The sequence below is a fragment of the Dermacentor albipictus genome, chromosome 1, assembly GCF_038994185.2.
Source record: "Dermacentor albipictus isolate Rhodes 1998 colony chromosome 1, USDA_Dalb.pri_finalv2, whole genome shotgun sequence".
NCBI classification, from domain to species: Eukaryota; Metazoa; Arthropoda; class Arachnida; order Ixodida; family Ixodidae; genus Dermacentor; species Dermacentor albipictus.
Genome location: NC_091821.1, coordinates 35218399 through 35245887, shown reverse-complemented (window position 1 = coordinate 35245887; position 27489 = coordinate 35218399). Strand labels below are relative to the sequence as shown.

The 27489-nt window shown below is 48.4% G+C and overlaps 1 protein-coding gene across 8 annotated transcripts in view; it reads right to left on the bottom strand.

Annotated features, from left to right (window-relative positions):
* LOC135901050 (acyl-CoA Delta-9 desaturase-like) overlaps positions 1-27489 on the bottom strand; it is a 204038-nt gene that overhangs the window by 39092 nt on the left and 137457 nt on the right. For 6 of the 8 annotated variants that reach the window (XM_065430693.1, XM_065430692.1, XM_065430689.2 and 3 more), the window contains one exon: positions 23802-23984. In XM_065430693.1, the coding sequence (XP_065286765.1) occupies positions 23802-23975 (174 nt within the window). In that variant the 5' untranslated portion in view covers positions 23976-23984. Of the gene's footprint in view, positions 1-4546; positions 4696-6277; positions 6500-23801; positions 23985-27489 lie in introns of those variants that run through there. The other 2 variants (XM_065430690.1, XM_065430697.1) reach the window with 2 other exon arrangements.

Genomic DNA, 27489 nt, shown 5'->3' with positions numbered 1-27489 from the left:
CTTGCGTCCTTCTCCTAATAACGCATACACTTATACACATCTCCCGCGGAAGAAACGTGTTGCCGGTCTAGTGCGAAAACGCTTCGACTCGCAGCGCTTTCTTTTTCCCCTTAATGGCGCGTGACTATTGGCACCACTTTCTGTCGCAAATTACTAGGAAACTGACTTTGCTGGCCTGTCAGAAACGGACGATAACACGTATACACATAGCGTCAGTAGACGAAATTCTTACCCCAAGCATGGAGTGCTCGTAAGGAAATGGCGCCGCGAGACAGTGACGCATGCGAGTCGCATGGGCCCTTCATATTTTTTATGTTCATCAGGGTTTGACGTCCCAAGGCCACGCGCGTGCTATGATAGGCGCCGGGAATGACCCGCGACAACTTCGTGGTCAGCAGCATAGCCATATAGCCATGGTCACTGATCATCTGCGGAGGGTTCTGGTCATCTTATACCCAAGTAGGGTAGTGTCGGTAGCTTTGACTCGTCAGCATCTCCCCTATGCAGACCACGGTGGCAGCTACATAACGTTCCATTCCCTCCAACACAAGCGTCGGTGCCACCATTCAGAGCATAAAGCGTTTTGGTTATAGGAACCGGCTTACGGAGTTCAGTAAAAATTTTCGGCGCACGAGTGCTTCGGTTGTAAATGAGTATTGCACGAGCCACCAAGTTGAGCACAATTCGTCGAGTCGTATTTTACAAGCAGCGTACAATAAATCGCCGGTCCATTGGAGTGGTATACCTCCCTATCCGCCTTATTTGAATATGCCGTCCGGCTTTTCCTTCCTTCTATTTTCCTTCCTTTTTTCGCATTCAAGGGTATCGGTTCCTGCCTTGAAACCGCAATCACGGCCGTGTCACGTGCCACCAGCTTTATGAAAACACGACTTCCACGCGCTGCGCAAACATTTCCTCTAACGTTTTTTTTTTTTATTCTCTCTTTCGGTTGCCATGTCTTTCCGTTGGCAACGTACGATGCCGGTTAGCACGCTAGCAACATCGGTATAATCTCGCACATTCTCTTCCTGCTGAAGCGGGCAGTTTAATACATACTGGCATCGGCACGCTCCGTACGTCAGAGAGCATTCCCTTCCTCGTTCTGGCCGACAACACGTGCCCAATGTCGTCGCTGTTCCTGCCTTTCAGTTTTCAGCGACCTCTCCGCTATGAGCCGGAAACATTTTGTCAGAGATTTTCTCTGACGAAGGCATCGTAAAAATTACTCAAGTTGTTCGTTTATATGCATATAAGCTTCATCGAGGCGACGGCGTCTCTTCTGGACGGAAACAGGCATACACATATATCGCGGAAACATGCGAGGGCGCGCTTTGAAGTGAACACTATTTGTGCTCACCACCATACGAATCTGTGTTCTGTTATACATAATCTTCTGTAGGAGAATTGAGGTAAATAGTACATGGGCTGTATTTCTCTTCAGAAGCGAGCCATTTATTTTTATTTCACGCATACTGCAGGCTTAGTAAAACAAACTGTCACGAAGTTGCTAGCCAGATTGAATTGGGTTGATTTCTAAATTGCCACTAACTTTTCTCTCTCTTTCTCTCTCTCTCTATCTGGAAGAGGGAAATTGGGGGGAAGGCGAGGCAAGATGCGACATACTGCCTGACAGTAACCAACCTCCTAGCTGTTACACGAGTTCACAGAAGTAGTTTCCGAGGGCGGCTTGCACGAACATGTAAAAACGAAAATAATAACGAATTTAAGAACGCGTTCATGCGCAGACTGGGCGTTGTCTAAGAAACATTTAAGAACGCGTTCTTAAATTCGTTATTATTTTCGTTATTAAATGTTCGTGCCAGCCGCTCCGGGTCTCACGGTCTGACAAACTACAGCGCAACCCAATATAAAATTACAATTTAAAATGAAAGTTCTAATAATCGAAAGGATTAATAAGCTCACAAGAATGGCTTGTTGGGTGAGCTGATACAGTCGTAAGGTTATGCCAGCAAACAGACGGAAAACCAGAGAAAATCAAAACGCAAGATACAGAGAAAGGAACCGGAAGATTGCGGTCTTGAGTTCATAGAGCTGCTTTTAGTATGCATGTTTGCTGTCGGACGAAGGCGTTACCGTAGGCGAAGGGGCTTTTCTTAAACAAAACCATATAACCTTTAAGAGCCCTGAACTCGGTGTACCATGAACCTTCAGATTTTTTGTATAGTTGACTGCGATTCCAGCCGAGACGCGTATTTGGTACGTTTCTTGGCGCATTAAAAGAACATGGTCTTCTGCTGTTATTGCGTCTCCTTTTCGTGCACCTAGAAGGTTAAGAACAAAACCAACTTCCCAGTTTTCCTTTAAGTTCATTTTTATTCAATGTGCGGTAACGCAATCTTAGTCGGTAACGAACGCAGCTTATTGTAATTCTAATAATGATGTTCTGCAATCTTACAAAACACACCACACCATCGCGTCCAGGAATGAGATGATAGGTGCGGCCAGGGCCGAGAGTCGAAGCAAAGGCCAACGTGCCACACTGGCAAAACAAATACTAGATAAGCTGAAATGAGGCATTGTAGCTTGCCTGCGGAGATGTACTTTTCGAAAATGAGGATCTGACGTAAGAACTTGCACCTTATCGGCGATGTCGCAGTGCAATAGCGCACGCAAGGAAGTGCATATGTGAGAGCCCATAGAGTTCCTTGAACCGTTGCTACAGAATTACATGGGGTCTATGAAAGGTAGACGCGACAATAGTATTGCAGTACGCATTAATGCTTCTATTTTTCGCAGCGACGAAGCAAGAGACGCTTCTGTACTTCACGTAATACGCAGTTAAAAAAAAGAAAACATAGCATCCACAAGCCGACTTGGCATACCTAAAGAAACAGACCACACTTGCGCTTTTGTGCTCTTTCTTGCGTTCTTTTCGTGTGCTTTTTGCACACGCCAAGCCGATAGCGTCTTCTAACTTTGGGTCATTCATTTCTAAAACTCCCCTATGCTTGGTGCATACCGACACGGGTGTAAGTCCTACCTACACGAAAGGGGGTGGGGGGGGGGGGATAATTTTGGGCTTTTACGTGACAAAACCCCCATCCGATTATTTTGACCACTGGGAAAATCTTTAACGTGGACCTAGATCTAAGTACAACAGTGTTTTTGCGTTTCACTCGCACTGAAATGCGGCCTAAATAGAACCCGCGACCTCGCAAGCTCAGCAGCGCAACGCTATAGCCACTGGACCACTGTGGCGGGTCTACGGCGCAACTCCGTGGCCGCGTTCTATCACGATGCTGTGCTAGCCCTCGTGTTCGTTCTCGTGTGTAGTCACCAGCATAAGGACGTCCACTATTTTGTACTCGAGAACAAACGATCACTAGCATACACATATGTAGCATCTAATGGAAAAAATCAGTTTTGCGGAAATCCACGAGGTGGAGGAGTTTTCGTGAAAGAAAGAATTGTCGTACATCCGAGAATAGGTCGAAGCTAAAAAAAAAAAAAAAGCACACAGGTTCCTGAGAGAAACCTGCATTATTTTATTTTGTAGCTCTGTGCTTCTTTCGTGCATAGCATCTCGCAATGGTCATTTTCGAGCGCTGTTCAAACGCTAAAAAGAGATCCCAGAAAGTCACACGCGCTCCTTTGCAGTATTTGAAGGCAACACATTTGAGTGCCCGACCTGTAGCCACTCTGCACCTGGTCTGGTCCGGGTGACTGATCTGAACTCATTCAATTTCTCTCTTTCATTTCCCCGCCCCCTCCCTAAGCGTAGGGTAGCAAACTGAGCGAAGTCTAGTTAACGTATTCTGCGCTTCCTTCCTTGCCTCTCGCTTTCTCTGTTTAGCAATACAGCTTCAATTTCGTCTTACATTAACCTATTAGTACTTTGGGAGCGCTCTGAAAAGACCACTCGAAGATGCCCAACAGCGCCCCACTGTTACGCAGCATGGTACTGTCGTCCGGTCACCCTCGGTGGGCAATGTGATCAGCATGAAATCGAAGCACATTCCCACCGCTGTCATCTGAGGTGCCCTGCCAAGTGCCGTTTATGTGCACGCGCTAGCTAATCGGCTCTGGATATGCGCATGTCAACCTGGCAGATGAATCGAGATTTTATGGGTCTTCGTGGAGCTACCTGAAACGTCGAGTCTACCGGAGACAAATGTACGTACCGCACTCACGATTCTAGCCGCTGACCGCCCATGCAATATATAACGAGCACTAAATCAAGCTTTGTCACTGATTACGTTAATATAGATCCTATGCAATTCCATTACCACTTATGTGAGCAGTTATCAAGACGAAAGAAGAACACCACGGGAGTGGAGTACGCTTGGTTAATGTGGGAGATGTGCATGAGCAGTAACGACCTCGCAACGTGGTTCGGTCAGCTATCACGTTGCTAGGTCACGACTGGGAACTCCGCTGTTTCTAGCAAAAAAATGAGCTTCGCTCAAAAAAAGTTGGCTTCAAAAGGCACATCTGAGAGTACACATCCCTAAGAAATGCAGTCCTAGAAATCGCAGCATTAAGAGTTCGATCGCACAAATTGGTCCCGAAAGCGCCGTAATCTTACCGACATCTTTGAAGAAAGGCCTGCGTCTATCCGAGATTTGATGGGAACTCAAGCTGAAGTAGCTTAGTTCAGTTGGAAGGAGCTGGGCTGGCTGGCTTCGGTAACAGACCCGAGTGCGCGGCTGTCGGTGTGTGTTAGTCCAAGAGCAGAATGGAGTGGTGGTCAGCGTGTCCTACGCTGCGCCTCTCTCTATAGCGTGCGGACCCGGCGACGACAAGGGAACACTGCGATACGTTCGCCTTCGATACGCGTTAACATATTTGGCAGAAGAGCTTCTAATTGAGGAAAAAAAAAATCTACGGAACCGACCACTACCACAACAAGTGCGCAAGCAAGCACGCGCCAAACGTGTAGCGCTCACCACATGACCTCTCCTCCCCCTCAACCCTGCCTCCCCTCCCCCTCTTCCCCACCCTCAGCTCATCGGCAGTTCTCGAATGCCAGCGAAGCGAATTTATTGCTAGAGCTTCCTGGGCGCTAAAAGCAAGAAGGGGACTGGGGAGAGGGAGAGGCTCGAGGCAAATTGGAGAGAGTTTATCCGATGGTGAAAGGATTAAGGGAAGAAAGGGTCAGGCGGTGAGGAGGTTGAGAGGGCAGACGAGCATTCAGAGAGAACAGAACAGCTGATTCACACTAGCGTAGGGTGAATTGATCACCGCTCTAAGCCCGCGCCCGCGAACATCAATACAGTGTCAACGGCGTCACGCCTTCTGAGTTCCCGGCAGCACCACTTTCCCCAGTGACATTGGCAAAGGCCGTCGGCAAGACCTGTTGACGCAGAATGCCCGCTGACGTGCATACGCTCGCCTCATCCGATGTGACATTTCCCATTCGTTTGTCCCGGCGGATGGCGAGCAGTACCTCCGCTCCACCGTTAACTGCAAGGATAGGTCATGCTTCATTTCGATAGTCACGTCCACCCAATAACGAGAGAAGGCCAATTACTGGTGCCATCCTGCCGTTGCTACGTCATAGAAGATTGGCAATGACCAAATGGAGCCGGGTATTAGACGTGACAACGCAAATGTTTCGTGCGCAGCAGGTTTACGTCTTCACGAAGCACGGGTAAAATAGTTTCGTCTCATAAATTCGTAATCCCGCCTTGTTCTCGTCTCTTTTCCCCCCTACTCTTATCCTCCTACACATTTCCGAGACAAGCGATTTATCAGATGCGCCCCATAAAGTGTCGACGATCATCGTTATCCTCTTTACAGAGAGGCGGGGGTGGATGTCGGTCGTGATATGCCGTCCGTTTATTGCAAACAACTTTCCGTGCGCATCGTTCCTATAATGGACGTCGCGCTGGCGGGCTCGCCACTAGCGAATGCAAAGGACAAGCACATCGTTGTTTGCCGATGGCCGCGGTGACTGTCGCCGTCGCGTGCACTCGACAAACACACGATCGCGGCGCTCCGCAAAGCAGGCCGGTGGCGCTCGCTAATTAGGTATCTCGCGGCAACGACTTCTTCCGTGAATGCTGGACATTGAAGGTTGCACTGTTACGTTGCGGAGGCGAGAGCGTCCCCGCGGACGAGGAAACACCGGAGGCGGTTGTCTCAGGGGCGTTTGTTTAAACGAGTCTCTATCCGAATTATTGCGCCCGAACACCATCCGTTTTCTTCGCCCTTTCGTGTACTTTCTCGTGCTAAGAGGAAAATTATCAGATTACAGTGGGATGAGGAAGCGAAAACTTCATCGTGTACCGCTCATGACGGCGTGCGTGTGACTTACGACAGAGGTGGGGAAGTGGAGAAGAAGGGCGCAGAGCTGCAGACACAGGGGGCCCGCCTCCGGGCTTTTCTTGATACGTCCGCTGTAGCCCACTTCACTACTTTTCCTCGTGTTCCCGGCCGGCTTTTCCTTTTCCGAGAGGTGTACCACCTCGCTTCGCGCCAGGGACACGCGAATGACGCGTGGCCGCGCTTGGCTCTTCTTCATCGGTGCCCGAATCAATGAGATGCGGCCTTGCTGCTGGCCGGCTTCGTACGCCGAAAGAGCAGAAAAACAAAACGTGCTCGCTGGGCACCAGGCGTGCGTGCGACGAGGGGAAGGAACAAACAGACACGCGAACGACGCGCGCCCGTTGTTTTTCGTTACGTTGGCGCGGAGTGGCTACCGATATGCGGCGCCGCTGCAACAGGCCGGTCTGCTGCGGTAGCGAAATAACGGTTTGGAAAGGTTGGGCAGGCTTCTCTTTGTAGGGGGTAACGCGATAGCGGGGCACACGCTGAGCCCACCGTCGACTACAGGCCGCGATGGCGACTTCGGAGCGGCGCGTGCGGCCTCTCTGGCGCAAGGTGCTCGGCGTGCGCCCCGAGTGGGGTCTCACTAATCAATTAGGAGCTTATTAGCTGCCAGCGCGACAGACATGAATGGAGTCTGGCGGCGGCGCTGTCATTTGTGCACTAGAACTGCAAGTGAGTTCAAAACAAAGCCCACAGCATACAGGGTTCGATGCTGCACGCTCATAACGCAGTGAAGCCGTACACACACTGCTAGGGCCGTATTCGAGGATATAACGGACGTGAACTGGCTAAGCAGATGGGAAGATTAGCCGTCGTTTCACCGAGGCATGGCACATGACGTCACGTAGCGCAAAAGTGAAGGTACCCTAGAAACTGATGATTAGAGATTGCGGTGGCCCCAGGTTACAGCACGGTGATGTAGCAGAACTTGCGGTTCAGAGACGAAGGGACGCAGCCGACGCGCTTTCATCTACACGCTCTCATCGTAATGCGGAATTCGTCGGAACGTGTGGTGCACCTATGTGCGACTCCTGCGAGACCACATACACTATTTCACACCGCCGGCGTCATTGTTTTCGTTATCGAGTTCAGCGCCGTCCTGTCCGGTTAGGAAGTCTCGCGCTCCATTATCCTGAAGGAGTTCGTAGGAGCCTGTGTGAAACGGGTATTAAACTGGCTTGACTCAAGACCATTTTCAGAAGCGAAGGTGCTGGGACCTCGGCCGTGCGCGTCGCTGGTGGAAAACCACGATGTCGTTGCAACAGTACTTCAAGTCGACAAGTCTCTGCCACTAGTTCTCGCTCTCTCTTGTCGTTTCTTTATTCTCTTCGCCCAGTGGAGGGTAGCAAAGTGGTAGTGTACTTGCTTAACCTCTCTGACTTACTTTGCTCCCTTACTGGAACCATACTGCATGGGTGAAAGGAACGTTTTAGGGGATGAACTTGTTTCCACAAAAGCCTGGTTTGCCTAGGAGTACTGACAACATTTTTGTATCACCTTTCTGTTTTTTTTTTCTTTTTGGAATGAGAAAGCACTATACGTCCAATTACGCGAAAATCCGGCGTCGTCATCGGCGATGTGACCGAGCGACGGTACCAAAAATGGTCCACGGCGCAAATAGTAAAAGCATGTCAAGAATGCTCGAATTGACATCACATTTTTAGGATAGTTGCTTAAACAAACTATATTAGTGGATTTGAAAAGAAAATTCCGTACATTTCGGCCTCGGTGGAAACTGAACCCGGGATGCCAAGGTGAGAGACTAGCGCACGCTTTCCCGACGCCATGGCGGCTGCACGGTTCTGGCTGACTAAAGGTGTGGCCTAGTGCGTGCGTCGCAGGGCATGTTATGGCACAGCCAATGGGAGGGAAGTGGCGCCACGTCATTAGTGCATAACATTAGCGCTCTGCCTTGCGCGTCACTTGGTCTTCGGATTTCATCGGTGTTGTCTACTGCGACGCACTCTCGACGCCACGCCACGAGCATATAAAAATTCGTCGTTCTGCAGCAATATGGTGCGAATCTTTCCCGTCTGGGCCCAACGTATGGGCAAAACACACACAGCGAATCAGCATAAATATCCTTAATGCACGTCGAAAACATCAATCTAAAAAATTTCACCAAAGCGACTATAATGCTTTCGAATTCGAACACGTAAGTTCTCGCCGAATTTCTTTTTTTAATATGTAACTGCGGATCCATCTGTTATGATATAAAGGCTCAATTTCACAAAAGCGCAATAATGAATTCGTTACATCTTATATCAATGAAAACTGTTGTAAACGCGCCTCGAGTGGAGCGCGACTTGAGGCTTGAAGCAGTTTAGTTACATCAAGGAAGTCGGAGGTTGGGCCAGCACATTGAGCACTCGATGGGGTTGAAACGGGGAGAAGGACCCCTTGCGCTCCCAGAGAAGCAGCAGCATAGGACTTGTCGAATGGTGATTACACGCAGAGGGACGGAGGAATGCGAGGGCCGATCTTAAAGCGCGCTCCCATATAGTTCCCCGACACGGTCGGGATGTGAGCTGCGACCACTACACTGTATCATTGCTCCGCGCCTCACAGGTTTGGTGCACGCTCCTGACAGTGGAGTTGATGATATTGATGATTCATTGGCAACCCATTTGAAATCGGGCAGTGACAGTCACCTAGCATGCTTGAGTTATTCATTTATGCCATACATGCTTTTCATTCTACCAAGTATTTCTATCTCTTCCTTCTCCACCTACCCCTTCTCCGTTCCCCCGGTGTAGGGTAGCCAACCGGACTACCTGCCTTTCTTATATCTCCCCTCTCTCTTTCTTTCTCTCTCTCTCTCTTGCCGGTGAGGGCCGCGCCGCCTGTCGCAGCAGAAGCGCAACTATGGGACGGATGGAGAATAGGTACCCTGTAAAACAGCGTAGTTCGCGGTCTAGAAGCCGATCGGGAACAGCATGGTATTGTCGAGTTAATAACAGAATTAATCTTTTGAAAAGACGTGAGCCGTCGCTTACGCTTACCGTTCCGCGTCGTGGGCCTCATTTAGTTGGCAGTCCTCAGATCACCGGCGAATTTGTTCGCGGGCTCATAGGCTGACATTCCTGACTGCATCGCCGGACGTTTGCGTCTCTCTTTTGGCTGTCCGCAGAGGTTTGATTAAGATGTCCTCAATGTCATGTTACGGCAAGAAAATTGCTTAATAAATCGAGATTAATTTAAAATGCATATGTCTTCTCTAGATGGTTGTTCCGGGCGATCTGATGCCTCGCTCAATTCCCCCGCGATCGTTCATAGGCTCCAGCAATTCTCTGCTCTCGTGCTGGCGACCAGGGCAGGCTCCTGTTACAACAGCATGCGATAAAGGTATGCGTGTGGGAGCTGCTGCTCACATGGAGCGGTGGTGTCTTGCTAATCGGACCGATTCACTCTTATTTACAACTCAAGACGAGTTCATTCCATTCGTACTTTTCAATTACCTTTGATGCCTGTCGCCGACTTGCGATAGCATGCAATGCGTAATAATAATGCACCAGAACGCCACCGTGAGGCGGCCCGTATTACAAAAATTCGGATTTATGTCTACCTTAACGCAACCATAAATCTTAATTTCCATTTCGCTTCCTACAAAGTGTGGCTGCAGTAGAAGTGATGAAGCGAAATGCATTGACATTACAGTGACGTGAATATAATAGGTGCACTTCATCATTACCCCTGCGCATTACCTCGAAAGGAGGCTCATCACTTGGAGCTTGCTCATGAAGCGAAAACTGATAGCTCGCAAGAGCGTTGAAGCAGTGCCACGAAATAGCGAGCCACTTTAATACCGAGCCGAGCCGTGGTCGCAGACTATTGAATTGTTATGTCAAAACATGACTTTCTATACGGCACGTCGACGACCGAAGAAACCTTTTGTGCGTTTCCATTGCTTTCAATCTCACACGCACGCACGCACGCATGCACGCACACACACACACACACTAAAAACATTTTCTTTTTACCACGAGGACGTGTCCAGCGGCATATAACATTTGTCGTAGGTGGAAGAGAATAATGTTGCGTGTCCAGCGGCATATAACATTTGTCGTAGGTGGAAGAGAATAATGACTTTCACAAAGCAAAATTCGCGCCATTTCTATTGCTCTGAGCAAGAGCGCTCATGAAATTTTGATGCTAGCACAACGCGGACGAAAAGGTTACTCCGTGCTAGTTTTGTCTCAACATGCCGCGCGAAGCGCTGATAGTTCTTGCTCCGATGCGCCGCCTGGGCAATGTCAGGAGCCTATAACATATGACCAGCAACTCCGTGACCACGTGATAATTTCTCTCATTTAACCTGCAGCCAACTTCACGCCGGAGTCGCGCTTGTCACGAGTTTTAAGTTGGTTTAATTGCAAGACACCATAATTATTTGCTGCGCTATCGAAGAAATGAGCCTTCACACCGTTATTACGGAGTGAATAGGTAACTAATAAATTAGATACGAAATCCAGAAGCAATTCTAGCTAGCTCGTGTCAATACACGTAGAAATAATGGTGCAGTTAAGCGGCCACTAAAAGACAGTTCAATAGTGCTTGTCACGAGCCTGCTATTGACGGCCACCATGTCAGGCATACGTCTAACTCTATGCAGCCAAGTCTGAAATGCACGATAGTATACGTGCCGATTGTGTAGTGCCGGCTCGGCGTGAGTTAGCCCGTAGACAATAAGTGCGTGTCATACTAAAGGAGAACGGCCTATGTGCAGCTAGTCCAAACGAACGAAGAAGCATCACGCATCAACGTGGGATAAACAAACAAATACCAAACCAAGAGCATGGGCGCAGAAACTCACAAACAATACCGAGTAATTTGTTACGCTTTGATTCGTCGTCCCACCGCCAGCTGAAGGAAACTCTAGCGCACTCTCACCGTTCGCGTGCTGTACGTTGATTGAGATCTGTGGGGCTGCGGCGCAAGGACAGAGAGGCACATGAGGATGTCGCATAGCGCTGGTCGGTACACAAGGGACGGCAGTGCTTATACGAATCAAGACTCGTATGGGCAGCTTTGAACAATGGAGACACGCACTGAACGGGGCGCGCACGAAAGAAAAGAAACGCAAAATTTATGGGCTCGCGGCTGGTTCTTTGCTCTATTCCTTGATTATATATATATTCATTTATTTACCTATTCTTTCGCGCATTTTCATTTCGTGCTCAGTCCTTTGTTTCACAAACCTAGTCTAATCTCCATACAAACGCGTCGCTTGCATAGAGCTAGCCAACATTATCTCTCTTGCTGTCTCTTGGTGCTCCTAGACTGCTGCTTTCTTTATTACCCTGGTCTTTCAAGCTTTCTCAGTGGCGGAATTAATAATTTCAATGCTTTCGAGAAACCAGCAGCTGCCAGTGATAAGACCTGTGCACCAAACTTGGGTGCACAGTGCCTTCTTCGTCATCGTGTCCGCTTCTGCGATTGACAAGCGCCATGTGAATGGTTCGAAGGAGCCAACTGCTCCGACGCACGTCGGGTTCGGATTAACAAAGTTATTTCTTTCATCGTCGTTTATGCGGGAAACTTTTTTTATTCTGTATAGGCAAACGGTACATACACCCAACGTTTTATCTCTCTCTCTCTTCTTCTTTCTCTTTAGATTTAACAGATTTCTTCAAAAATCGCACGGAAAATAGCTAACATTTGCCTATTCAGGTGGGTTAGCGAAAGAGTGGGACATTACTTACACGACAAAACACAATGCCCTCGGGGATCATTAAAAATATTCTCACATTCGTGTTTTAATTATTAATTTGAAAGCACACATTGCTATTCCGAAATTCAAGTCAAACAGGAGTGAAATCATGTCTTGCTTAGAAGAAGTCCTAAGACTAACACCACTTTAGAAATACTCGTCCCCAAAGTCGGCTAAAATATGCATCGGCGTACCGGTTAAAATTGCCACGAACTGCTCGATGGACGCTTTTGAAACGCTTATTTGGAACGCCAGTGTCTTTCGTCACGCGTGTTCGTAGCATGGGCATGCCGAGAGTTGGTCTATTCTAAGTATTTATGCTAAGCATACAAAAACCAAAAAGAAACGCACTGTGGGAATCGACGTAAACGAAGCTTTCTGTGCTGTTTGCTTTGATTGACGATAATTAGCGGTTACGTTGACGGCGAATGTATCATTTCTTCAGTGTTTAGTGCAGCATAAGAGTGGTGAGTTGATGGTAAATGTTACCTTTGGTGTACCAGTGCTGTTTCTCTTTGTAGTACACAGAATACACAGCGAGACGTGTTTGCTTGAGGCGTTGTTGTGCTTCATTGCTCAGAACCTCGGAGAAGGTTAGTATTGTCATTGCCTCACACAGCACATCGCATCGGGCAGAAATGTTAAACATTGCTTGAATTGACACGTTGCAAAAACGTGAGTGCCCCCTGCCGCAGGCATGATGAAGCGTTCGGCGTACTGGGTGCGAGAGTATTTGAGTGGAAAACATTCCCCGTCATCACCTTGTTGCTACCTGTGCCATCCGAGTTTGATCGCGTGAAATTCAGCTTGAGTTGTTTGTTTAATCGTCTTACGTCGTGTCAAGATGATGGAGCAAGACTGCATTCCGTTTTCTTTTTTGGATACGGGATGGACTTGCGACTTTTCGCAATGCTCGATGGCCAGCGAACAAGTGTGGAGCTCCCTGCACTTAACAACCGCGATCATGCTTCATGGCCATCATGGTTGGACATCTAAAGAAGAGGGTTATGTGAGGAACGTTAGGCTCAATCTGAGCGCCAGTGACCACTTGTTCGGGCAGCTTGCATCTGCCCCATTGGATTTGACATCTGTAGATTAACTCTTGCTTTTCTAATCCTGTAGTGGTGTAGAAGCTGAACTATATGCACCATAATGCACATTTAGTTCTGTGCAAACTGTTACCCGTATGTATTAAAACAAAGCTAAAATGAAGCCCAAGGATGAACTGGAGTGGCTTAGGTAGACGCTAACACACAAAACTTGTCGCGTCGTCAGCTGTCGAAGCAGGCTGCATTCAGTCAGCTAGCCTTTGCTTCATATCGCTCACTTATCTCGCAGTTCGAGTGGCAGCCTGGCATGATCGCGGACTTTGCGCCATATTTTCCAAAGAGATTGCATTTATATGATATATCTCGTCTCATCGAGTAGCCAATCTATGTGCTATCGAATGTGTAGCGACGATGATATTCATTTATCCATGCAGTGGCTGTGCCGCGGCACTGCAGCCTGACCGGAAGCTCGGGTGAATGTGAAAACAGTTGGCACGTAGTCAGGGTGGCTAGGAAAGTTTGAAGGCTGGCCTAAAATTGCAGAAGGGCAAACACTAATACAGATGACTCAGTACAGGCCAAAATTCATGATGTATACCTTTTATTAAATGCTCGCCGCGAATCCCTGAGTGCTCGTCTGGTTACCACACTGAAGTGTCCGCATTCAACTGATTTACGGCGTTCACCCATGACGCTCTTTTTAGTGGGTACCGCTACTCGGACGTAAACAACTAAAAAAACAAGAACGACGTTATTCTTGCCGTAACAATTCGTACATCCATACACGACGCAGTGCGCTGGCATGGCATTCAGAAACGTGGACACGGGAACTTGCCCGAGCGTGCCGGAATGCCCAGCCAGGCTGCGAGTCGTCTGCTAGCTTTCCTACCGCATTGGGGGCGGCGCTCGCGAGCGGCATGCTCGCGCATGCGCAGCAGCTTTTTTTTGCAAAGTGTCCATTATGGGACTGCACGTGCCAAAACCACAATCGGATTATGAGGCACACCGTAGTGGCAGACGAAGGATTAATTTTGGCCCCCTGTGGATCTTTAACGACCACCTAAACCTAAGTACATGAGCGTTCTTGTATTTCGCACCCGTCGATATGTGGGTGCCACGGTCGGCATCGAACCCAAGACCTTCAGCAATGCCATAGCCGCAAAGCCACCATGGTGGGCACAGAAGTGTTAAATTCAAGTGCGATGCCTAGACTACAGACGTCCGCACGCAAAGTTTCACCCTAGGGTGCCTCGATGCGTGCGCCCCCCTCCGCCGCTCCGGATGGGGGCGGAGGGGGGCGCGCGCATCGAAGCACTCTATTTTGCCCTATTTTGCCCTAGACGACAGCGCTCGTTTCTCCCCTGGCGGAACGATTTCACCTACCACGAGTGTACATTTCCGCCGCTCTCCTCCAAGGTCGCGCCCGCGGTTATCTCGCGCTGCGCGCGAAAGGTGTCTTGTTTGCGACGGCGTCTCTTCGGATGTCTGGAAATTATTATTGTGTTGTTAACTGCAACAACAGCAATGTAAACACGAAAGTGTTGATGCCCCTAGTGAAATTCTGCCGATTCACAAGAAAATGGTACGATAGAAGCAGGCGGCAATCATGGATTATACTGCGGTGCGCCGAACAAAGTAACTAAACAACTGGCAAACGAAACGATCTCGTTTATTGGTCACTCGTCTTTGTATGACGGTTTTTACGTGTATTCCACATCAATTTCATGATTACTGGACATATAATTATTTTATTCAAATAAAGCGTTTCAGTTCTTATACCAGCGCTTCTCCTGTCTTCTTTCTCGTGTTTGGCTTTTGTGTGCGCTGCCCAAGAATGGAAACCTCTTCTGTTGCTTGCGCTAGCAGCGGCCGGAGTTCACGCGTGCCGAGAAATTGAATATGTGCATGATGCGTTGAATATGACCGGATTTCATTCCTGCCTCACCACTGCACCGATCGATAGAGTTACTGGACGATACACGCCCGTGTCTTGGTCGCGCTAGCATTGTTGAAGCAGAAATAATTACTAATGCTTTCATCTTCCGTCTCTTTACTACTGTTAAAAAATTGCCAAGCTGTTTACGCTGCCGCCTCTATTCTATATAGTAGGGGCCGTACCAGTTAAAGTCGACCGCGCAAGTCGTATTTGTGGTATGCGGCGATATATTCTGTATATTTCCGCACAGTGTCGATGGAAGTCCATTGTTGGCAACGGAAGCAACGCGGATTTGTAGCAACCTTTTTGTAGAAAACTGCAAAAATGACTTTAGCTAACACGCACCGTATGTGCCGACGATTTTTCCAATGGCACATACGATGTCGTTTCCGATTACCTGCTCAGCGTCACTTACATGGCTAAGCAGACGCTGCCCTTTCGCCACATTGCAGCCATGAGAATAATCGTCAAGCGCGCCGATCTTCCATAAGGCAAATAGAAGCGTGTACATCGTCCTTTGAATAAAACGTCCAAACAGACACACACACATACAGGCACACACCGCGCGCACGAAACGTGCCCAAACACGCGCAGTGCAAGAGGATTGCGAACGAGAGATGGGAGAGTGTACACCCGCTAGTTAAATTTTACCCCGCATGCGGCGCCCTCACACCTAGGGTTGCCTCGACGTGCGCCCGCGCATCGAGGCACCCTACTCAGAACGGCGCGACAGCGCCGCCCGGCGGTGCCGTTCTTTTCTATACGGCGCTACGATGTCGCCTAGAAGCTGCGGTGCTTTTATGCGGCTTTGAGTCTGCCCGCCGTGCGTCAGTTGTCCGCTTGACAAATTTGCATGGTGTTTCAGAAACGGCAGAAACGTACCGTAACGTACCTTGAACTTGAATTTAGTTTCGCGTCGCCTTTGCCCCCTCCCGCCCTCCCACCCTGTACGCGAATTGCGAGCGACGAGTTCCAAGAGATTTGTGGCTGCGTCAGTAGAACCGACACAGCCACACATTCCTACCGACGCGCAGGTGCCTGCGTCCGTGGAAGCGACGCAGCCACCTGCGTCGGTAGCACCGACGTCTACCTATTCTCTGCCTCCACTTTCACCTACCCTCTACCATTCTATATAGCTCTTCTATGGACAGCTGCAGGCTAGTATAAAGGTAAGCATGCAGTTTCTGCAATGCTTTTGCGCGTGTTCCCGGATAATTGGAGCCGTCAAGAGGGTGACGCCCATTGAGCTCCGGAGAGCATTGGGCACAGTTGTGCAATCAGGGCTCGATGGGAACGAAAGGTCAGTGGACGCCTTGCATTTGGCGCTCACGGGAAGACTACAAATGAAGCTGTGCAGGGCGATATGGACTGGACAACCTTTGAAGTGAGAGCTCACAGCAAAATTGATTATGAAGAGCGACTGAGGAATATGGAATAAATTAAATTTGCTGAGAGAGTTTTCAGGTATTTGTACAGGAAAAAAACATTGATTCACAGTGGCGGAAAAGAACTAGAAAACTTACCGCCAAGTATGCGACCTTCATGGTGAGCAACATGGCAACAGTGGACGTCAAGCGGAAAGTCAAGAGAGGCTGAGATAATCTCATGGGTAGCGGCAATGGAAAAAAAATCTGCCACGAGTAATTACTTAAGAGGAAAAAACGAAATCAGGAAAGAAACAATTTACGATAACTCAAAGGGAGGCTCATTACTTTTCGAAGCGATATCGGGATGCGTTAGAACACGCACTTATAAAGCGAGATATAAGAAGGAAGAAGAAGCATGTGCTTGCTGCAGTAAAGCTAGGGAAACGATGAAGCATGTTTTATTAGAATACGAAGATATCTGCCCAGCGGTCGATTTAAGCATCTGGCCTCCTTGAAGCCCTTGGGTTCAGCGAGAGCATGGGGAAAGCAAAAATGTCCGTAGTGGAGAGTAGTAATGGCCGATTGGAAGAGTGGTGGAAGAAAAGTAAGGAAACGACAAACAATCGAGGCGTGCGAAAGCACAGTTCATGATAAAGGTTCAGAAAGTTTGGTCATGGCAATTCATGGTGGTTTTTTCCCTTTCCTTTATTTCTTTTTTAACACAGGTAGGACTTTAGGGCAATATAATAACAAGAGCTTGGTGGTGCAACAAAATACCCCGTTCCAAAGGGGACGCTCATAGCATCCATCCATCAGTGGTGGAAAGGTCCAAACGAGTTTCTCGCGTCGCCTATCCTCTCTACCGCTCTCCTTCCACGTATACAAACGCACTAAACTACCCTCCAACGCGGCATGCAAGGAAACAGCAGCGCAAAACATGATTTCACTACTACACCATCCCATTTCACAATTTTAACATGTGGCCTAAAAAGAATAGTTAAAAACATCATTATTAATCAAACATCTTTAATTAGCTACATGAAGATCGCCACTTTCTAAGCAAGTAATAGCCCCCTCTTCCCGAAATCTACCTGAAACGCCAGAACAGCGCTCACCTTGACATTTTCGAAATATCCGTATAAACTAAAAACAAAAGAGAAAAAAACGGGGGCAGGTACACATAGTATGCCTACTACAGGTGTCCGGAGAACTCGTGGTTGCTAACTCGAAACCATAACCTAGACATGGCTTGATAGTATTATAACTATGAAAATATGTGCCTCTAATAACACTATCGTGGTGTTTGCAACAGAACGCCACTCACACAATAGCACATAATCATAACCTCATAATCAGAAAGTCGTTTTCGCATGTAAAACCCGGTAATTTTTTTTCAATTTCCAAGCTTGACAATTATATGGAATGGTCATGGCAGAGCTCAGCGTGAGTACATTGACGCATACAATTGTGGCAGGTCAAGACGCTGTTGCGTCAAAGCACACGCTGAACTCTACATTGGCTAGGGGAGCAACCCGAAAAACAATAATAATAAAGGAGATAAGCAAAGGACTCCATTCATCATTTTCTAACACAAACTTAATGTCTTACAGCCAGGTAGTATTCAAATTGAAAGCGGTAGCAAAGCCTGGCTTTAAAGAGAAACGGGTCAGAGAGAAAGTTCCACGTAAGCGTGATGACGAGAGCACCAGCAACAATAAAGACGAGGATAAAGTGCCGTCTCGCTACGTGACGCAGGACATGAAACATTAACGCGCACGGTGATATCACTCGCGACAATGCTGCCCGACTGGGAAACAACGCCAAGGCAGCGTACGCGAATCCCTCGCATGACGAATTGTCACCTCCCCGCCGTCTCCGTGCGATGAGCACTGGGACAGTGGTATTAATTCAACAGCTCCTTCCTCGTAGGGGTGCTTGGAACGAACGGCAAAGCGAGAAGCTTTTCTCCTCGCGGGAATGTTCGAGGCACCTTTGTTTTATTAAGTTCAAAGGCATTCACATGACGTGGTTTATTCTCAGCGATTATTTATATTCCGCTATTCAGCATGAAGACGCGGGTTCGCTTGCTTGCAGCGGAAGCCGCATTGCTATGGGGTCGGAATGCGGGAGAGGGACAGAGAAGCTGGCACATTGATTCTGCAGTTGGTGCAATAAAACAGATAGTGGGAAAGCGCAACTGTCTACCGCTGGGCGCGGGAAACATATTCGAGTGCTCTGGGGTATAAGGATAGAATGTGGTTAAGTCAACAGTAGCACTTCTTGCTTGAATGGGAGGATCTTAAGGTGTGTTAGCGTCAAATGGAAGCTTCAAGCACTGCTGTCTGAATATAGTTAAGCACATATCGAAAACAAAAATCGAAATTTACAGGGGACGCGTACAGGTACATAAAGAACAAAGATGTCGCAGGGACTACTACTGGTCACGGTAATATATCCAGGGTTAGATTGTGAAAATAACACACACAAAAGGGGGGGGGGGGACGAGAAAAAACCTAATATGGTTGCTACACATAGTAGCTCTACACAGTGCAACAACGAAGTAAAGTAAAAAGAAATGGAGCGCGGTAGCACCGTGAGAATGAGCCTGCACAGTTTCAAGCACGGTTTAGCCATCGAAACTTTGCTGCAATAGTCAATTGCGAATGGTTGCAGTTTTGTCCATGACGTTGGTTTGGCTACACATCCCAGGCATTTGTTTGTTTTTGTTTTCCTATATACGGCCATACTGCATATTTTAAGACCGTCTTTGTGAGAATTATTGCTACGTTAGCTGACTAAAATTATACAAGATGATATCATGACAATAACAACAACGAGGGAGAAATTGTGGTTCTGCTTGTGTGCATATACTTTTGGGTGGGAGGGAGTGAAAGTGGAAGGTCACGTGCAGAAAAATAAAATGCGAAAAAAAAACGACAATTCTGTGATGTGAAGAAAGTGCAGGCAAACCAGAAGATTCGAATAACTTCTAAAGATGACGCAAAAGCTGTACGCTTAAAAGTGTATGCTTAAAAAACAAGATAAAAAGAAAAAAGTTATGCAGATCGAGAATCGATGTAAGCGAAGCTTTCTGTGTTGTTTGCTTTGATTGACGATAATTAGCGGTGATGCTGACGGCGAATGTTTGATTTCTTCAACATTTTGTACAAGAGTGGTGAGTTGATGTTAAACGTTACCTTGCGTGCACCACTGCTGTTTGTCTGCGTAGCGTACAAAACACAAAGGGAGAGGGGTTTACTTCAGGCTTTGTTGTGCGCCATATTTTATAACCTCTTGCCTCACATGACACATCGCATCGCGGCAGAAGCATTAAACTTGAATTGGATTATGGGACTCTACATGCCAAAACCACAATCGCATTATGAGGTAGGCCGTAGTGGCGCAATCCGGATTAATTTTGGAGCCGTGGTATTCTTTCACATGTCCCTAAATCAAAGTGAGCAAGAATTCTTTATTTCGCCCCCGTCGAAATGCAGCTTTAGCCATACGCAAAGCTATCGCGGCGGGCACAGAAGTGTTGCACAGAAGTAGCAATTTGTTTTTTTCAATTTCACAACTGAAAATTCGCTCGAGACTATGAAAAACGCTACTAAGGCAATGCTTTAAGTGTCCCGTGCTAGGCAGTGCCAAAGTGAGCGTAGGATATATGGTAAGTGGGGGCCTTAAAGCTTCATCCTTCTCCTTTCTTTTCATTCTGCCCGATTAGAAGCGGGCACCATCGCGGCCGGTGCAAGAGAGCCGTAAAACAATGCCCGCAGAGCGAAGATAGAGAGCTGCCGAAATCAAGATTGCGGCTCTATGACCAGCTGCAATGGAACAACGGTGCCCATACTTCACCAGCACGGCATCGCAAATTTGCGGCCGCCTGACCAGCCGTTTCCTCCTTATTTGCCGGCGCATTTTCTTCTTTCTGGCGGCTTAGATGCCCGCAGCGTGCGTTTGTTATGCCGCCGAGCGTTTATTCCAGAGCCTTGTTTTTGTTTCCTCTTCGTCGAAGCGCCAAGGCCGGGTGTCCACATGGTTGTATCGAAATTGAAGGGAGCTAATCACTCCAACAAGGAAGGAACTCGACCGGTCCGGCATTGAGGAAAAAAATAATATAGAAAGAACGAAGTCCTACGATTCGGGGTTGGGGAGATACCAAGGACATGACCCCTGGCTCGATAAGACACGCTATGTTTGCACGCTTGTGGGTCCGCAAACAACGGAAAAGACTAGGAGCAGGCGGTGTGAGCGCCCCCCCCCCCTTCCTGCCCATAGTTTTCGAGAGCTGAATCGCGAATCGAGAAACTATTGCTCTCTCTTTATTGGTGAACATAGGCTGGGAGTGCGTTGCGTTCCCTTATGGCCGCATTACGATAATAACTGCATCATGCTAAAGCACCCATGCACATTTTGTCATGCGCCTATTCATAAGCGGGAAAAAAAACGAAAATAAAAACGTGCCATCATTGATGTGAACTATACTGCACTAAGGCTTGCATATAGTAGCGATTTATAGAAATATCTTTCCTAGGGGAGTTAGTGTACCCGTAAAACTAAGCTAATTTTGTATGCATTTCGTATTCTTTTGTACGCCTTGCCGGCAGCATATTCTAACTTTGGGCCCCCTATCTGCAAATCTCCCTAATAACCGATATGTAGTTATACTATAACGTAAGTCAAATCTAAACTTCACTGAACTCGCCCGTCATATTGCGCTAGAGCATGATGGGGCTCCGCTGTCACATATTTGAGAGTGCGGAGGAGACGCAGAGGAACTGCCATATTAATTCAGCGTAATCCGCTCTCTTGTTCTTCGAGTGTCACGTAGCAATATAACACCGCTTTCGCAATGGTAGCGGGAAGTTATAAGACGCCAACCCGTACGCACTAATTCAGAGGAGAAAAAGTTTCATTGCTCATCACATGGCGAACAAGAACTCCAAAATGCGCCTTGAATAGAAAAGGCACTTCTGCCAGTCGCCTCGGTTTCCCACGGCAGCACTCGTTTTATCGCGCTCCCCGTAGCTAAGCGGTGAAAGGCAACATAGCGTTACGAGAGCCGCGGTGAATAACATGTTAATGCGGCTACGCACAGGACATCTATATGCGAGTTAGCGCATGAGAGTCGCTGGGAAAAGTGCGCACAGGCCCGATTTTTAAGTTCGGAAGGGTTGCGCCACGTTGGTACGTGCGCGCCGCTATCCACGCGAGCTCCACGCAAGGCGCGCCCTAAATGATACCAGACGTCCTGTTATGCAATGCGCTGCTGTCCCTCTGCTCCTCCTCCGCCCTTCTTTACCTACATTTGGCGAACGCGGGCGCTCTACACCGGCACTCTCAGCCACCAACACAGGCCCACACTTGTTGCCGCCCGAAGGAAATGACTGCTCACGCAAGCTGGTTCCTGGGAGTATCCTGCTCCCGAATATGGGTCAAGTTTAGGAAGATTACGCCTCTCTCTCTCTCTCTGTCTGTCTCTTTGCCTCTAGGCCGTTTTGGGTCGTTTCACAATTCCCTTCTCTGTTGTGCGGCACCACCTAATGCGAATATTTTCAGACTGCCCCGTAGCGAACACATCACGACTGCTGTGCGCCCGGCATTCCTTCCTGAAAGGCCAACAGCAACAAAAATTTTGAACTCCCCTGAAAACTTCAAATACGAGTGCATGCGTCACGAAAAGCTCGCAAAAAACGTACGCCTTTGCATACCGAAACTCGAAAAACACACACGCCGCCACACCCCGAACTTTTGAGAGGCTTTGGCGGCGCTCGGAAGTGACCTTCGTGATCGGACGAAATCCGTTGCGCGGCGGTATCGCCGAGGCCGTGTTCTGGGATTTCCGTCACGTCCACTAGCGACCAGGCGCCTGTGTAGCCTGCTTAGATGCGATTGAAAGGCATAGGAAAGTAGGACAATTAGCAGTCCTGCACCTCTGTCAAGATTGCTGTGATAATATACACTTCTCATTTGGAACCAATTAGGCCAAATAAAAATTTCGCTGCAGTTAGCCTTCTTCTTGGAACTCATGATCGCCAACGTCGTGAGTATGATCCTTTTAAACTTTTAAACGTATTATTTCTGTTATTTGTCGTCCTTTTATTCTATTCGCGTCGACGCAAGTTCGCGTGCATATTCCTTCCTAATGCACAGATTTCTATGTTCAACGCTCCAATGTTCGCAACAGAGAAAAAAAGGAGCACCGAACGCTCGGTGCGTTTATCGTGCATTCCGTCTCTCTCTCTCTCTATATATATATATCGCTCTGCCCCCCCCCCCCCCCCGACTTCCCCACGTGTATGGTGGCTAACTGGACAAAGTGTAATGAACCTCCCTACCTTTCGTTCCTTCCCTCTTTGCCTCTTCGTTGTGCTACGAAACTATTTGCGCGTATCGACACTCGGTGGTTGCCCCAGGTCTCAAGGGACATGCAGCCTGGGCCACCACCTTACCATGGACATCGAAACAGTAACATTAAAGAATATGTGGAGAGCGTACATGCCGTGCTTTCTTTTTAAAGACTCCTAAACTGGACCTACGAAATTTGCCGTTGCATGGAATCACCTTATTTTCACAAAAATCTCGAAAATTAGATGGGAAGAAGAATTTCGGCATCGTCCACGAGTTTTGGTATTTTATTTATTCCTTTAATAAACACCTGCACTCACATAAGCTGTCCGTTAGAGGATGCTCAGCTCAAAGTGGTCCTTAAACACTTTTTGAGCATTGTAAGAAAGCGTTGCCGATCTGTTAAGGAGGCTGCTGTGAACATGTCAGTCAAATATTACTGCACTGCTTGCCGCAGGGAACTTACAATATAGGGTGCTTGGTTTGTCACATGGCTAATACCATCATCTTTCAGGTTTAGTGCGACCGCCTTTGAACGTTGTAGCGCGTAGTTTCACGTTACTGTGTGAATTTTCTTTTTTTTTTCATTTCTTTCTCCCTCTTCTTCTTTCTCCTTTTATTCCCTTTACCCCTTTCCCCAGCACAGGGTAGCCAGCCGGTACTTACACTGGCTAACCTCCCTGTCTTTCCTCTCCTTTGTCTCCTCCTCCTTCAGGTTTAGTTATAATTGTTGGACAAAAATGGAAGTTCTCACTCTTGGCGACTTCTGGCAAGTAAACATGATCATAGCTGCGACCTACGCTACAAAACTGCATGAAATGAGCTCAATAGGCACCGCTGTCAGATTTCAAACAATTCGGTGTGCCCCAAGTGTTAAGAACTGTTAAACAGCGTTAAACTACAGCTTCTCTCATTGCAGGTGTAGTTTGAGCCCACTGTTGTGTACAATTACGTGTTGTTTTTATACCCTTAAGAGTAAGGGCGTTAGACATGGAGCGCCAGCGCCCTTAAGGATGTAATTTTTTTTGTGTGTGTACTAGGGCATTTGGGTAAGTCTGAAAAAAACTAAGAAACGAAAGAAAGGGTTCGCTGCTCACTTCGTGGTCCAGCAGATCCGTCTTGCTGAGCGACACGTACTCGGTCTGCTTGATGAGGTCCATGGCGTCGATGAGATCCAGGTCGCGCTTGCGCAGACCCGTCTTGCCATTGATCGGCAGCATGTCGGCCGGTGTGGTAGCGGCCGGCTTCTCCATCTTCATGTCGGTGCTCATGGCGAACCTCTGCGCACCGAACATGAAAAAGAAAAAAAGAAAAGAGAGAAGCAGAAACGTTAGCAGGCTACCTAGAAAGAGCGGGCGTCAATCTTCACTTCGTGGTCAAATCTGGCGCGTAACTGTGTCTGCGTGTCAAAGTTTTCCACAGCCCCGAAGTCAGCGGTCACGTTCAAAATCAGCCGTGTTCACAATCACTAGCGTGGGCTTCGACACCAAGTTTTGCTTACCAAATTTACTAGAGGGAAATGTGGCTCTAATGTCTTTGGGAGCTGCAATCTTGGTGGTTCTGCCAGAACATGATGGCCACTACATGGATTTGCCTACATGGATTTGATCAAACGGCTTTGCTACATTGCAAATCGATTATTTAGAACAATATATATACTTATATATATAACAATTAGCAATAATTACGCATGGGCGCAGTCGTATTTCCACCTGCGTTTAGAAAATTAGGATCAATTGCTTCGTAATTTAGCTGCACAAAGGTTACAAAGCGTAATAAATAATGCCATAGGAAAATAGGAATCCACAAGCCCGAATATCAGACAAATTTATGAATCGCCAGGCCAGAGTTACCTCAAGTAACTTTCTTATGGAACAACACTATGGGCCCGAGGACATCCTGCAACTTCTTCACACACACCCCTCGTGTTACTGCCCCCCTCACACGAGATTTGCCGCTCATGTTATCACGCGCGCTATGCTCCAGTTGCGTTACAGCGAGCACTCTGAGCAGTAAAAAGAGAGAAAAAAGAGCGCTTTGGGTGTTTCGCCGATGCCTTCCGATGGACGTTGCATACACTCATATCCTCTGACATTGTATTGTGGGTAATCTCAGAGTCGCCTGCATATATATCTGGCTGGCAGGAAGATTGATGGAAAATATCCATGGTGAACAACGCCGAGAAAGCACGACAGATAAGAGCACATCGCAGCGATAGTAGTCGCACTCAAAAAAAAGGATGTGGGGAGGGGGGAGGGGAGGTAGGTTAACCCCAAATTGCAGACACTATAGGAACTGAACCCGCATTTACCCTTAATTGCGACATGTAAATGCTTCCCAATATGTAATGCGAACGCCTTAGGAAGAAATACTCGAGGCGGCCTCGTACGTCAAAAGCGGCGCTGCAGTTACGTTTGTCAATGCGCTCCGCCTATAGTACGGATCGTTTGGTCTAAAATCCAGACAATGGATAACACCAATTGTTGCGACATACCACACAGCCACACAGAAGGAAAAATCAGGCTAACATACTGCCGCCCACGTATCGATGGGGTTCGTGCAAGCTGCCACGTTGACACGAGCTGTCACGTTTCACCAGCGAAAAAAAACTATAAAAGAAAAATTCCTTTTGCATTAGGGAAAATGTATACACCCGCACGTATATGTTATCAAACCCGTAACTTGCCTCCTGCGTTACGCCGCAACCCACAAATTGGCCGTCTTTAAAATCGCAGGCAACCGACACGAGTCACTCGGCGCCGTTTCACTTGGCACAACGCTTATATAACGACGCTCCCAACAAATGTCAGAGCAAACTCTAGGGAATCAACACTTCAAAAATTCGAGGTATCTCACATTTTTGGGCACGTGGGCAGCCTGTATCCCCGAGAAACCGCAGTGAATCCCGTACGCACACGACCGCGCAGTCAGAGGCCGGCGCTGCTGCCGCTCGTGTCCATACAGAGTCTCGCTCTACGCGACCGACACGAATCGAGGAGGGGGGGGGGGGGCAGCACTACTCACAGACAGATGCGCACGCACAATAGTACCGGGAGGACTGGGTTGGAGCCTCTTAAGACAGTGCAACAACGGCAACCTGGCAACCGCGGCGTTAGCGGAAAAGGTTGCTGGGGGTGGCTGAAGGTGTGCGTAGGAGGTGGGAGGAGGGGACGGGGGGTGGGGGGGAGAGGTTGCAGAATAGAGGGGGCGGATTCTCGGAGCACCAGCGATGTCACTGCGCGTGGCCAAGACCTCCGCGGCGAGCGCACAGCGAGCGAAAATTCGGCGATCGCCCTTGGCGCGCCGGACTGCTTCCCATGCGGGGCCTCCGCCGGGCAAAATAATTGGAGTCGCTCATGCGGACCGTGCCCTGCGGTGGTTCCTCGCAGACACGCGCTCTGCTTTTTTGCTTCGTCTTCTTTTTTGTTTCTCATGTGCCTCATCGAAGGAATAGATAAAAAAAAAATTAAAGAACGACGAGCACGAGGCGCTGCTTCACTGGCTAATTCTTGCTCGTCGTCCGCGAGTGCACCGTTGTCGAGACGTAAGCGCGTTGCGTGCGTGGTTTCCTGAGCGCGTGGCTTCCGCCGGCACAGTCGTGCCGGCGAAACAAGCGGTAGTGGGTGTCGCGGCTCATTCCGCTGCTAGCGAAAGTCGCGACCCGGCGAGCGAACACCTGGTCGAGGGCACGCCACGAGCCCGCGCTTCTGCGTCTCTTTTTCTTCCTCTGTTCGTTTTTTAGTTATTTATGGGCACTTCTCGACAGTTTTATATTCATTCCAAGCGCTACTAACCAAGTCTTACAGCCTGTTGCCTTTGCAGGTGTGAGCGAGAACTCGCACCGAGCTGGCATGCTACCTTCGTGGCCTGGTTATGAGATCCAGTGTTCATTTAATGGTCCTCGAAGCAATTTTAACCGTTTCCAAGAGAAGCGTTGGGAGATACAGAGTACCTTTCACGCAATGCAAAAAGAGTGAATAAAAAATTACCCTGCTCTCAGGCCGCGACGATTTCTCTCAACTGGTATGTCCATGCGCACAGCATCGTCCGACTCCGATCGGTTTTAACCGAGTCACTAGAGTTACTGTATGTGCTACCGCAGGTAGCACATACGGTAGCATATACAGTAACTCTACGAGTCACGAGGAGCTTGCGCCACCTGGCGACACATTCCTTCTTTCTTTGGTGAGAGTGGCCTCTAGGAGACGTTCACGTGTGGTGCGCGCGCCTTCCACGCCGTGAACTCGCCGCAGTGCACTCAATAGCTGGACACGCCCTTTAGCGCACAAAGACGAGTGCGGTACGAGAGTGCGGCGCTCTGGCAGGCGGCAGCATGCCAAGCGCACGCCAGCGCCTGACCTGGTTCCTCGTTCCGCCTGAACTCATGACCGCACTTAATTCTGTTCAAAAGGAGGGGAGCTCAAGCTCACTACGAGGAATCCACTCGGCGTCCGATTCACGGCCGTTCACCACTGCAGGATTGTTAACGGCGTTTCTGGCATTCTTTCTCGCAACTCCCGCCCTACCATCCCCGCTCCTTCCTTCTACCCAACAAAGATGTCTTTCAGAGAGCCCAGCATTTTCGGAAGAAACTTGATTCCTCTCCAGCCCAAGCGCTCGCGTACAACTATAAAGATAGTAGTTACAGCACGCCCAATTTGCCCAAAAACAGTTTTTTTTGTTACAACAGACAATCCGCATTCTCTGAGTTCGCATATTCCTTTGTCGACATATACTGCTAGACATAAGAGTGGTGCAAATGTATGTCTAAATTATTCTGGATGT